The sequence below is a fragment of the Solanum dulcamara genome, chromosome 3 (assembly GCF_947179165.1).
Source record: "Solanum dulcamara chromosome 3, daSolDulc1.2, whole genome shotgun sequence".
Lineage (NCBI taxonomy): Eukaryota > Viridiplantae > Streptophyta > Magnoliopsida > Solanales > Solanaceae > Solanum > Solanum dulcamara.
In genome coordinates this window covers 56,429,970-56,443,162 of record NC_077239.1, presented here as the reverse complement: position 1 = coordinate 56,443,162, position 13,193 = coordinate 56,429,970, and the positions used below count along the sequence as shown (strand labels likewise).

Here is a 13,193-nt window from a genome sequence, read left to right as displayed (position 1 = left end):
GTAGGGCCCTCTAATTTTCAAAAGAGTTGTGCATGTAACTGATGACAAGATCTTCTGATTGACAATTTAATTGATAATAGTTGATGATTAAATTTGCAAAATCATCCTACAAAACATCTCTTTAGACAGTCATCACTATCGTCTCTAACATGTCACCATCCTTCCAATGCCAAATAAACCGATTGTTCTTCTTGATCCATTCACCATGAAAATCAACTGCTATTGTTATTGGTTCCTCCATAAATGTTACCTAAACAAATTTAGTATAGTAAATTAAGTAGTGGCTTCTGAATATGCTAAAGATGGGATAGAACCATAAACTGAATCCAACAGATAGGTAATCTGTTGCAACATATGACCCATCTGTTGCAACATGTACCATGTGTTGCAACATGTAAATCATTTATTGCATCAGCTAAGGCAACTGTTGCAAATATGGTTAGTCACAACAGATGCCTTATCTTCTGTAATATATGACCCATCTGTTACAACATGTATCATGTGTTGCAATAGGTAAGACATATGTTACAAGAGATGGGTTATATGTTGCAACATATGCTTTATTTGTGGCAACATATGGTCAGTCATCTGTTGCAACACTTGCCTTATTAGTGGCAACATATGACCCATCTATTATATAATGTAAGTTGTTGCAACAGGTAAAGCAACTGTTGGAAACATGAATGCAAATTATTTAAAAATACGCATGTATACCCAGATGAATAATTAAAATAAAAAAACTATTACTTTACTTACCAAATCACTTTTTGAAGTAATGCCAAGTGATATAGAACAAAATCTGGCCCAATGATTGGCTAAATGAACCACCAAAAAGAGAAGAAGAAAAAGAAGAAACAACAACACACAAAAAGAAAAAGAAGAAAAAGAAGCACAACAGCAGAAGCTAAGAACAATAATGGCAAGTAGCAAAACGAGAAGAAGAAGAAGAAAGAAGAGAAGAAGAAGGCGAAGGAGAAGGAGAAGGAGAAGAAGGAGAAGGAGAAGGAGGAGAAACATAAGCAAAAGGAGAAGAAGAAGGAGGAGGACAAGGAGAAGAAGCAGAAGTAGAAGAATAAGAAGAAGAAGGAGAGGAGGAGGAGGTCTTTTTTCCCCTTTTACTAAAAGGGATCAAAGTGTCAACTTAAAATTTTGATGGCAACTCCCACACATCCCTCATAATTCTTTAATCCTTAATTACATAATTGTCATCTACACTCAATTAAAATAACTTGAGTCACCTACACTCAATTTTCACAATTTATTGTCGCCCTTAATTCAAAGTCCCAAGAGTCCTAACACCCAAGCCTATACAGACTAGGATACAAGAGGAAACCAAGACATTATAGAACTCATCAATGCTATCCTTCATAAGAGAATTCATAAGACTAACACCAACTAGCTTGAGAGTTGAGATTATGTTTTAGTTGACTAAGTAATGTGTGCATGGTTACGATATATGCTTATACATGTAGACTGGCATATATATTCGAAACTAAAAACTGAGAAACTTTACAGTGTAAAGTTGTCATCAATTTTGACGGTAGTCTCTGATGAAACATATGCTGCTTGTCATGAGTGAGAATTTTGGGCGACAGTCGATTAAAAATCCACTCATCATTAAGAAAATGTCAATTTTCAATTCAACTGTTTGCTTTTCCAGTTATTATCAGTCTAGAACCCAGTCGAGAAAATGAATATTTGTCAAAATGCAAAGAAAACAAAATCGAACAGCATTATGAAAGGGAAAAGCCAGTTGATAAACTGCACAAACATACAAGGCAAATGGAAGTTGTTACAGCTGAATAGATTTAACTGGTCATAATGCACACGCTCACAAATCTTTTATCAGACACGTATGTATAATAACATAATTTGGGAGATCACTACTCTATGGCTCCACAAAAATCTTTCCCGTCGCATGTCCGTCGATACTCCTGCTCCAAGCATCTTCAGCCTTGCTGAGAGGAAATTTGGAGTCGATCACTGTTTTGAGTTTCCCTTCCTTCACAAGCCCAACAAGCAATTCCAGGTTCTCCTTCTTGGGAATTAGAAGAAGTGGCACCAACTGCTTCTTTGAGAAGGTTAATTTCTTTACTGCAAAGGTCCACATGGCACTAGCTCCAGGAGTTAGATCGATGACCTTTCCACTCGAACTCAAATTAGGCTCAAAGGTAGACCAAGGGATGCCTGTTGTGCAATGAATCACTGCATCATATTTTTGTCCTGATGGACTCTTAAGAGCGGCTCCCTCTGAAGTCTTGTAATCAAGAACCTCATCTGCTCCTAGGCTCTTCACAAAATCAAAGTTGCGGGCTCCACAGGTGGCAGTAACATGGGTGTTACCAAGTTTTGCCAATTGAACAGCATAGTGACCGACACCACCCGAGGCAGCTGTAACTAGAATGTTCTTCCGGGGTCCAGTTCCATCAAGCTTAACCTCAGCAGGATTGACAAGGGCCTGAAGAGCTGTAAGACCTGCAACAAGAAGACCTGCACCTTCTGCAGCTGATACTTTGGTGGGTCTTGGAACAATCAAACTCTCCTTAGCCACCGCATATTCAGCCAATCCACCTCCATTCTGTATCAAAGCTCATGAAGATCCATCAATCATAAAGGATAGAACACCATATTACCACATTACTGTTCAAAGTGAAATGATTTAGCTAATGAGTAGGAATACTACAAAGTCAAGACGAGCAGGTTGCTCTAGCCATGGTGCCTCCACTTCCAACCAAATGGTAAGGATTCAAGTCAGTTGGAAAACTACTGTAGGCCCATGGGGAGGAGGGGTTGAATGAGAGGACTTGGCACCCAAAAGAAAAAGAAAAAGAAAAACAAAATTAAGTAGCACTGAACCATACAGGCAGCGAACAAGAAATAAAACATCCATGGAAAACGAATGTAAGCCCTGAGCAGGTCCCTCACCTACGATGTTTCAACCAAGCTCCAAAATGTAAGAGAGATGTAGCAAAAGTAAAACATTTGAAAAGAATTGGACCAACCAGCGTATTGAGCATAGCCACAACCTTGTCACCGGCCTTGAAACTTTTTACATTAGATCCTACCTCTACAATCTCTCCTCCCACGTCGGTAGCTGTTACAACAAAAAAAAGTTTAGAGAACCGTAAACCAACAAGAATAAAATGCATATTACAATGCATCTAGGCAATTACTCTTTAAAATTAAAGATTATGGCCAGGCTGTCTTGATGTCTTCGCCAGTTAACTTCCTATTCGAGTACATTCCCATTACCAACAGTTGATGTTACTAAGCGAAGTTGATCTTACTGGTGGCCTCAAAATTTAGCTTCTTTTATTTTTTCAGAATCAAAGCTCAGATCCACTCCCTCATTAAATGCTGCATAAGCAAATTAAATTCCATTTCTAACAACTTTATGGCCGCAGATCCTTTGCCAATCAAATTCTTCACTTTTTTATGTTACCATTCTCGATTTCTCAGATACTTTACACTGATGCCATCTCCTATTAAAGTTTACAAATTTATATTAGTATAGCAGAATAGCTTCTATATATTCTTTTCTACCAACTCCATCAGTTCCCTGAGTTAATACGGATTCTAGATGTGTATGTCAGCCTTGCATAACCTAACAGCCAAGTACCTAGGCTATTTTTTGTTTTTTTTTGCCCAGACAAAACAGTCAATGAAAGAGTTTCTCAATATACGAACACCCATGTCCCACCCAAAAGAAATTCTCTATTTATATCAACCCAGGGTCTAGAAAAGGAAACAAGAAGAAAAAACTACATTAAATTGTCAAAGGAGATGATTTTTGATAGGTAGCATACAGTGTTTGAGAATACTTAGAAAGAGATCCTCATACTAAGGCTGATGCGGAAAACATTTGAGAAGATGAAACACAAGGCGACTGCAACCAAAACAAAAAGCACTAAAAACACAGTGCAAGGAAATTCTAACAAAATGTCTAGATGTAATTGATGATTGAACTTACTAGGAATAAAAGGAAACTTGGGAGGAAGAAGTGGACGAAGCATGCCCTTCTGAATTTTCCAGTCAACAGGATTTATGCTTGTCGCCTCCAGTTTTAGCAAGACCTCATCCTTCTTCGGAGTAGGCACAGGAGCTTCCACATGCTGCAAGAAGCAAAGACGTGCACACAATCAAAAAGGTTTTAATATTAGAACTGTTGCTACTATTGAGCATAGAGCAGCCTCATTAGAGGAAGTGTTCAAAATAAATTACAGCAAAAAGGAATAAGACAAGATAATATGACAAATAACTGCAATCATTACTCAAACATAAAATTCAGTATGCTAAATAGAGGCAATAAGGTCAATCTGATCACATAGTATAGCCTTCTTCTCTTTTACAGACATAACTTCATATAACAACGCTGGTCTAACAACCATTCTGTAGAATTTACCTTTAAGTTTAGGCGGTACCTTCTTATCACACAGGACTCCAAAGGCTAGCCTCCATTTCAACCATGCTGCCCCAATGCGGTGCGTGACATCATCTCCAAAATCAATTTATATTTATGAGATATTTTTAGAGACCTCTTCTGGTTTATGTTATTAAGCAGTACAATGAAGCTCATACTTATTTGGTTTTAGATAAGATATGTATTCTTTCTCAATGTTGTTCTTGAAGGGTTCTTAGGAAAGCTTCTACATCCAAATAAAAAAGTGAAGGTTTCTTAATATGGGATGGAGTCTGGGCTGGGTCTGTTCAGTTCCAATGGCAACAATCAAACAACAAAAGAAGAAGACCAGTTTTGGGGAGGCTTACAAAGTCGCGTGGGTCTCACGGGAATATTTGGTTCTGTTAGTTTAGTATCGTTGAGTAACAGCGGGATGTAAATTGCTTGATTTAGCAAACAACAAGGATGGTTTTTGTTCACAAAAGTATTTTAAGGATGTAGTTTAATTTGTTGTCATACTTAAAGGATGTTTTAAGCCAAAAACTCACCAAACTTTACTATTTCCCAATGACTGCCTTGCAACAGCAGAAGTTCAGCATATGAGTAGCCTGTTACACCTCAACCTGATTAAAGAGAGCTGATATTTACGGAGGACTGATTAAACTGTGGGAGTAGAATAGCAACAGGTGACTCACATAGAAGGCTTCAACTAGTTTAGGATTGAGGCATGGAAGTAGTTGATTGTACTGTTTTATCAGGAGAGAGACATGAAAACAAACACATTCAAATGAATAGTTAGATCTCAAATTGCTCGGAATGGATCACTATCATCTAAGAGATACTTGTAACATTTGTAATAGAGATTTCTTCCAGCTTAACCAAACTACCAATTACCGTAAGCCTATTTCTAATCTCATTGCTTTTTTATCTGCTTAAGCATTATGGTAAGCTGGAAATTCAAGAGCTTTTAAGACTTGTGCCTTTTCCCTTAACTCTTGCCCCTTCGCATTATGAAGTTCAACTACACACACAAGAGAAGCAGAAAATAAACTGGATTATTCCACTCTCTTAAAGTGGGCAATCAGCTATTGAAATTTTCTGACTTGGTCAGCCTGTTAAACGACCATAATGGCATCACATAAGCCACTATGTCCACTATGTTACAAGAGATTTGATCTAGCACCAAAGTTGTATGATAAAAAAATATATATTATCGATACATTTAAGCAAAAGCTTAATTTCAGACTCGAAAATAGGTAAAATGATGATTTTAAGTTTAATAATTCTTAACAAATGACTAATATCATTTTCTCTAATCTATTACCTCCTAATTTTGACCTTCACATACCCCTCCCCAAAATGAAAAGTTTCGTATTGCTAGGTTATAGAGGCTCGTCTTCAAACAAATTCTGCAATTTTCTTCTAATGAGAAATGAGACAATTGGAAGAATCAACCAAATATGTTAATACTCAAAACATAGTTACAGATGTGAAAATACCTTCAAGCCAGCGGCTCCGCCGCCATAAGAGTCGTATTGAACAGCATGCATAATCTTCGCAGCCATATCAAATTCACCAATTTCAAGTCTCTCTGGATTGGGGAAGGAACAAGACCTTGAAATTGGAGCTAACCCGGAGAGTATTGGAATATACACATGTGAATCGCCGCAAGCATAGGGTATATCTTTTCGGGCACACGCGGCCGCCTATCCACGACTTGTTTCCTATAAACCAAAATTAGCAGTAATCCATTTGAATGAGCTAAAAAAAAAATAATTTTTATGTATGAATTGTTTTTTAAAATTTTAAAGTGTTGAAAGTTATTTTTATAAATAAGCAGTTGAGTGTTTGGATAAAAGTGTTTATATTAAAAATAAGTGTTTGAATTTTAGGGTTAAAAGAATAAAAAGGGTAGTTTGAGAATTTAGTTAAAATATAAGAGATATAAAAATAATTTTCATGATCAAACAAAATGGCTTTAAGCACTTAGAAAAAAAAAGTTAGAAATCCTAACTTTTTATTTTTGACTGACTTTAAAAACTTTATGGCTTAAAGTTAGCATTAGGCAAACACGTCCAAAAGCTAAAAAGGGATTTTTAGTTGGTTTTGACCAACTTAAAGCCCATCCAAACGGGCTCTAGGCGGTATCTTGACAAAATTGAGTTCACGATGACAAATAAATTTTCAATTAAAAAGGTGATAACTTTGATTGATCAAAGTCAAATCTTTACTAATTAGAGATTAAGTTAAGTAGGCGTAAAATACATTTTTAAAATTTTTGAAATTTTAATAAAATACAAAAGGAATCCACCCTTTCCCCATTTCAAATTTATTCTTTTTTTTCCTTTTAGAAATTCTCATTCTGCCTCTCTTTTTCTTTGAAAGAAAACTGAAAAAAATTCTCAACTTCTTCTTCGTCTCTTTTTCTTCTCCATTTTTTTCCTTCTTTGTCGTTGTCTTCTTCTTCGTTCTCGTCATCTTGCTTCTCTCATTGTTAGGGTTTCAAAATTCTTCAAAGGTAAAGTTCTTTTTCTTTCTCTCATAGTTAGGGTTTTAATTTTTTTTGTGAAAATGATGATTTAGATTAAAGAAGACGAAAAAGTATATTAGATTTCACAGATTTGGTTGTTGCATGACCTAATAAATATGTTTTTAGGTTGTTTTTATTGTGCTGTATTTTTAAATATATTGTTCTTTAATTTTTGTCGTTGTACTCTTTGTGAGAAAATATGTTTTTCTTGAAGTTGTTTTACTCTATGAGAGAAAAAATATGTTCTTGTAATTGATGGTGGATTGATGTGGGTGGTTGATTGCTCAAATCTTGCTATGAATAAATGAAAAAGTTGCTAAAGTACTTACAACAACTCCTGAATTACTTACAACAACTGCTTAATTTTCTCTTAGAGTTTAGTGAGTCGTTGCTGAAGTTTCTATAGCAGCACTTCTGTAGAAGCTTTAGCAATTGTTTTACTTAACTGTGATAAATTAAAGATGAAGAAAAATATGAATTTCTTGAGTTGGTCAATTAGTGATGTGTTCTTAATATGTTGTTCTGGTTGTTGTTGTACTCTTCGTAATAAAAAAAATATTCTATTGTAGTTGATGTTGATGTTTGGTTGACATTCTAGTATTGAGCTTGAAAAATGTGCATATGTTGTAACAACCTAAGAACTTGTTGTGAATAGATGAAGCAGTTGTTGAAGTTGTTATAGCAGGACCACCTAATTGCTAAATTTGTTGTAAAAGTTGCTGAAATATATATAACAACTGTTTAACTCTATGACACAACTGTTAAAGTATTTTACAACAATTTCAGAATTTGCTACAACAGTTGCTTAATCAACTTCAGCAGTTAATTCATTTTCCTTTTTATTTAAAATGATTGATTAAATTAATAAATTATTTCTATTTTATCTCAGGTGTGTAGATTAAATGGTTCGAACTAAAAGAAACAAAATGTAGAGATGATGTTCCTACTAAAAGCTCAAAAAAAAGCAAAGTAGTATACAAAAAGAGGTTGAACAACTATAAAATAAAGTCACTAATGAAACAAAATTGACTAATCTTGATGAGCATGTCATTACTGATGGTAAGATAGCGTCAAACCCTAGACAACTAGATTAAAATTTAGAGCAACTTAGAAAAGAAGAAGAAGAATCTGAAAAAAATGATTCTTCCAAAGATGTATATGATTCTAATGCTACTGATAATTCAAAAAAAAATAAAGATAAAGGTGAGGGTACAGAGTCTTCAAAAGATGAGGATGAGGATGAGGATAAGGATAGTGAGAATGAAGTTAGATCAAAAAGGCATCATGATAAACTTGTACCGGAGTCTCCACCAGCCAGTCATTCTGTCTCTGGTCCTTCAACTTCTAATCCTTTAGTTGACAGTCATTCAATCGCCAATCCTTCTGTTGCCAGTTCTTCAATTGCTAGTCCTTCAGCTACCGGTCATTCAGTTGTCGGTCCTTCAGTTGCTTGTCCTTTTGTTTCCGATCTTTCAATCGAACTTGTCAAGCGTATCAGTTATTTATCTTATGGCTTGGAGACACCTATGGATACACATCCAAACATGATAGGTGATTTTGTGGTAAGTTCAGAATCGGGAGAACCATTTAATGATTTTAGAGAAATATTGTAGAATCAAATCTTGGAAAAATTCTTTAGGTCTACGGTGCTTGAAAAATATCTAGACCTAGATGAAAATGTGAATGCTCGATTTTAAATGAAGTTGTTATTTCAATTTCTTCGACGCTAGATTAAAACTAAGAGAACAGATGAGTTTTGAATAAATTGTTGTGGCATGCCTATTTACTTTGGCATGAGTTCGCCAATGTAACTGATTTGAACTTTCATCTACCCCATCATTATGTCGCCAACTCAATCAAGGTAGACAGAAGATATAAAAAAATTATTGATGAGATGAAAAAGAAACATTGCAAACGGAAGGAGTTGTTTCAGTTTTTTAAGCCTAAGAAAATTAAAGAACTGTGAAAAAATCACTGTGTTTAATTTTTTTTTTGTACACTGTATACTCTATGGTAAAGATCCGAATACAAATGCTCATGCTTCTTGGTTTAAACTCTTAGCTGACCGAGAAGCATTTTGTGCATATCCATGGGGTCTAGAAAGCTATACTCTCACATTAGAGTATCTAGTTAAGTCTACGAGTTCAACTGCTAAATCCAACAATCTTTGTGGCTTTTTGTGGTAAATATTATTTACTATTTTTTTAATTAATACAATATTTATATTTTATTTATTATTTTTCTGATTATTTATGACATTATTTTATTTAGGCTTGGACATTTGAAGTCATTCCTTATCTTCGAAAACAATTTAAAGAGTTTGATGAAGAAGTGTCATCTCCAAGGATCCTTAGATGGCTACAATGAGCAATAACAGTAAAATTGAGATTCATGAATTATTTGATCCTCTGCAAATTTATTTTTGAAACATAATATAGCTGCAGTTTCTTGGAGTAGTTGTTGCATTTATTTCAGTAGTTGCTGCATAATTTATAGCAATTGCTGAAGAATATGTAGAAATTGTTGCACACAACTGCAGCTATAATATGTCTTCAGAAGTCAGTTGTTAATTGTAATTTATTGATATAATTTTATTTAGTTATTTTTATACATTACTACATATGTTAAAATAATTGATTCTACATGTAGATTGTGTACTCATGGATACCTCCTACTGATAGTGAGAAGCAGATGAACTTTTTGACTGAATTTATACTTTTGAAAATAGAGAACAAGATCCAAAAATTGAACAATTAGCAAAAAATTTGATCGGAGTGACGACCATTAGAAGATATGAATTCAATGCTTCAAAAATTATTGATGATATTCTGATAGATGTTGCAGGTGTTGGTGTTACTGATGTTGGTGTCGGTTGAATTAGTCCAAAATATTTAAATATTAGTTCTTGTATTGAATATTAGAATCTGTTTCATATCATAATTAGTGTTTATTATTTTTCAATTGTTAAATTATGTTGTTGCAGCTGTTGAATTATAGCGATTGCTGAAAATTTTCTGGCAATTGATGTAATATACATCAGCAAGTTAGGTACTTACTGGGATTGTTCAAAAAATTGTTATGAAATACAACAACAAATTATTTATTTACTTAATTTTGTTTAACAATTATTGTAAAATATCTCAATAAGTTAGGTACTTGAATATTTTAACAATTGTTGTAAAATACATTAGCAAGTGTGACAGATCTGACTTCTGAAAAGAGTCCCAAACTCTCCTAACAATCATTTCTAATGACACGTGGAATTGTGTTTGTCCAATTTAAGATTAAAAGTTAAATTTAGTAGAGATTTTAATTGAATATGTCATAGTAAATTAGCTAGTTGTTGTTTAAGACTAAAAGTTAAATTTACTAGATTTTAATTGAATATGTCGTAGTAAGTTAGCTAGTTGTTGTAAGTATTATAACAATTGAACTATAGCAATTGCTAAAATTCTTTTAAAAATTATTGTAATATACATCGGCAAGTTAGGTATTTGCTGAGAGTATTCTAACAATTGCTATAAAATAGCAATAAAAAATTAGCTAATTCCTGAAAGTGTTATAGAAATTGATGTAAAATGCATCAGCAAATTAGCTACTTTTTGAAACTCATCTAGCAGCTGCTATGAATTATCTAGCAATTGCTTAATGTTTTTATAGCAAGTTAGAAGTTGCTATAATAAATTGAGTATTAGTTTAATGGATAGATCATATCTAATGATAGATGAGGTGGTATTAGTCCAATTTAAGACTAATAATTTAAGACTAAAATAGATTCAATATCAATCTTATACGTTGAGATAGTAATTAGACAAGTAATATATGATCAGTTAGGAAATAGCACATATAAGTCGATATTACTATATTAAATTAGTTAGTTGGACAAATCAATCATATCTAATAATAAATGAGGCGTTGTTAATTCAATTCAATACTAAAAATTATATTCAATAATGACCTTATACATTGAGATAGTTATTAGACAAGTAATGTGAGATCAATTGAGCAATTGCACATGTAAATCAATTTTGATTGAGTAAATTACTTAATAATTGATTGGATCAATCATATTTATTAATAATTAGAGTGGTGTTAGTTCAATTTTATACTAAAATTTAGATTTAGTAAATATTTAATAGCTAGTTGTTGAAAATGTTATAGCAATTGCTGTAAAATATATCAAAAAGTTAGCTACTTGTTGGGACTCATCTAGCAACTGCTGAAATTATTCATAGCAACTTAGTGAGTTGTTGTGAATTATCTAGCGATTGTTGAGTGTTTATATAGCAAGTTAGTTAGTTGCTACAATAAATTGAATATTAGTTCGATGGATAAATCAATTACAAAGTAATTTATTCATAGCAAATGATAAATCAAGTAGTTACACGCGTAGTCAATCTTGATTGAGTATTTTGATTATTAATTGATCATATCAATCATATAAAATAATTAATAAAGTGATTTTGATATATTATAATACTTAGACTTGATTTTAATGTTGATATTATACAATTACATAGTAATTTATTTATGAAAGACAATAAATTGAGTAATTGCACGTGTAGTCAATCTTAATTGAGTAATTTGATTGTTAATTGATCAAATCAATCATATTAAATGATAAATAAAGTGATTTTGATATATTATAATATTTAGACTTGATTTTAGTAGTGATCTTGTACAATTACATAGTAATTTATTCATAACAGACTATAAATTGAGTGATTGCACGTGTAGTCAATCATGATTGAGTAATTTGATTGTTAATTGATTATAAAAATCATATTAAATGATAAATAAAGTGATTTTGATATATTATAATATTTAGACTTTATTTTAGTAGTGATCTTGTACAATTACATAGTAATTTATTCATAACAGACTATAAATCGAGTGATTGCACGTGTAGTCAATCATGATTGAGTAATTTGATTGTTAATTGATTATATCATTTATATTAAATGATTAATAAAGTAATTTTGATATATTATAATACTTAGACTTGATTTTAGCTGTAATATTATACATTTATATAATAATTTATTTATAATAATGACAACAAATATCTTAGTTGTTGTAGAAAATTTAGTAACTTGCTAAGAATTCTCTCAGCAAGTACAACAATTGCTTAAGAAGATTACTGAGATTTTTCTCAGGAAGTGAAGCAGTTGCGAAAGCAGACTGCCTACTTGCTGAAATTTTTCTCAGCTATGACAGTAGTTGCTGAATCTAACTGTCTTACTTGTCGAGATTTTTCTCAGCAAATATAGCAGTTGCTGAAGTGTACTAACTACTTGCTGAGATTTCTCTCAACAAGTGGAATAGTTACTGAAGCATACTGCCTACTTGCTGAGAAAATCCACATAAAGTACAACAACTGCTGAAGCAGACTGCCTACCTGTTTATGATTCAACAATCTCACATGCAATTTTTTGAGAACTTAAGTATTCATTAAGAGGATTGTTCAACACCAACATTACATATAAATTTTAAAAAAATTCACTTACAATAAATAGTAGTTATAATATCAAATCTATTCCTATGAACCATTTTGCTCCGAGCATGTTGTTCTTTTATGCCCAACCCTTTTGCATATGGAATATTTATTTTTGTTTGTTGGAAATGATTTTCTGATTCCTTTTCGTCTCTTAGTGGTCCTTCTTTCCACCTTTCCTGGCTCAACATGCGGAGGATGTATTTTCCTCTCTAAGAATTCTATAAGAATTTCACAAGTATCTTCGGGTGGCACGAGTTTAATTTCCTTCAAGTATGCAAAAAAGTATGTCTCTACCTTGTAACATTGAGAAAAGTACTCATAAATGTGTCTTCCATAATCATCATCATATTGACATCGAAGCGCTGCCATAATATGTGGACAAAGTATTTTGTCAAGGTCAAAGACTCTACAGGTGCAAGATTTGCATAGAAAATTGACCGTTGCAATTACATTGTGATCGATGACAATGTATTCGTAGTTGGCAGTTTGATGAACCAATAACGTGTTTCCCAAATTAACATTTTTGCAATTTTTCGTTCTATCTTAAGAATGAAAATGGTTGATTAATTGATGAATATTTTGCGCATCTCATAAAAATTTTCTCTATATTTTTGATTTATTTCATAAAAAAAAAACAGTAATGGAATATTCTCTTCATCAAAAATATTGGGTTAATCGACTCAGTAATATTGATATCATAATTTTATACCTATAAAAATAACAACCAAAATTATTAATAAAATTAAAATTACTGAAATATATTATAC

At 32.7% G+C, this 13,193-nt stretch overlaps 1 protein-coding gene across 1 annotated transcript; it reads right to left on the bottom strand.

Moving 5' to 3' along the window:
• Positions 1–1,753: 1,753 nt before the first annotated feature.
• LOC129882622 (chloroplast envelope quinone oxidoreductase homolog) lies at positions 1,754–6,137 on the bottom strand. The gene is made up of 4 exons (XM_055957001.1): positions 5,899–6,137; positions 3,971–4,112; positions 3,003–3,094; positions 1,754–2,578 (listed from the first exon to the last, which is right to left on the bottom strand). Exons 1-4 carry the CDS (start codon positions 5,962–5,964, stop codon positions 1,889–1,891), a joined length of 990 nt encoding a protein of 329 aa, XP_055812976.1. The 5' UTR covers positions 5,965–6,137; the 3' UTR covers positions 1,754–1,888.
• Positions 6,138–13,193: the final 7,056 nt, after the last annotated feature.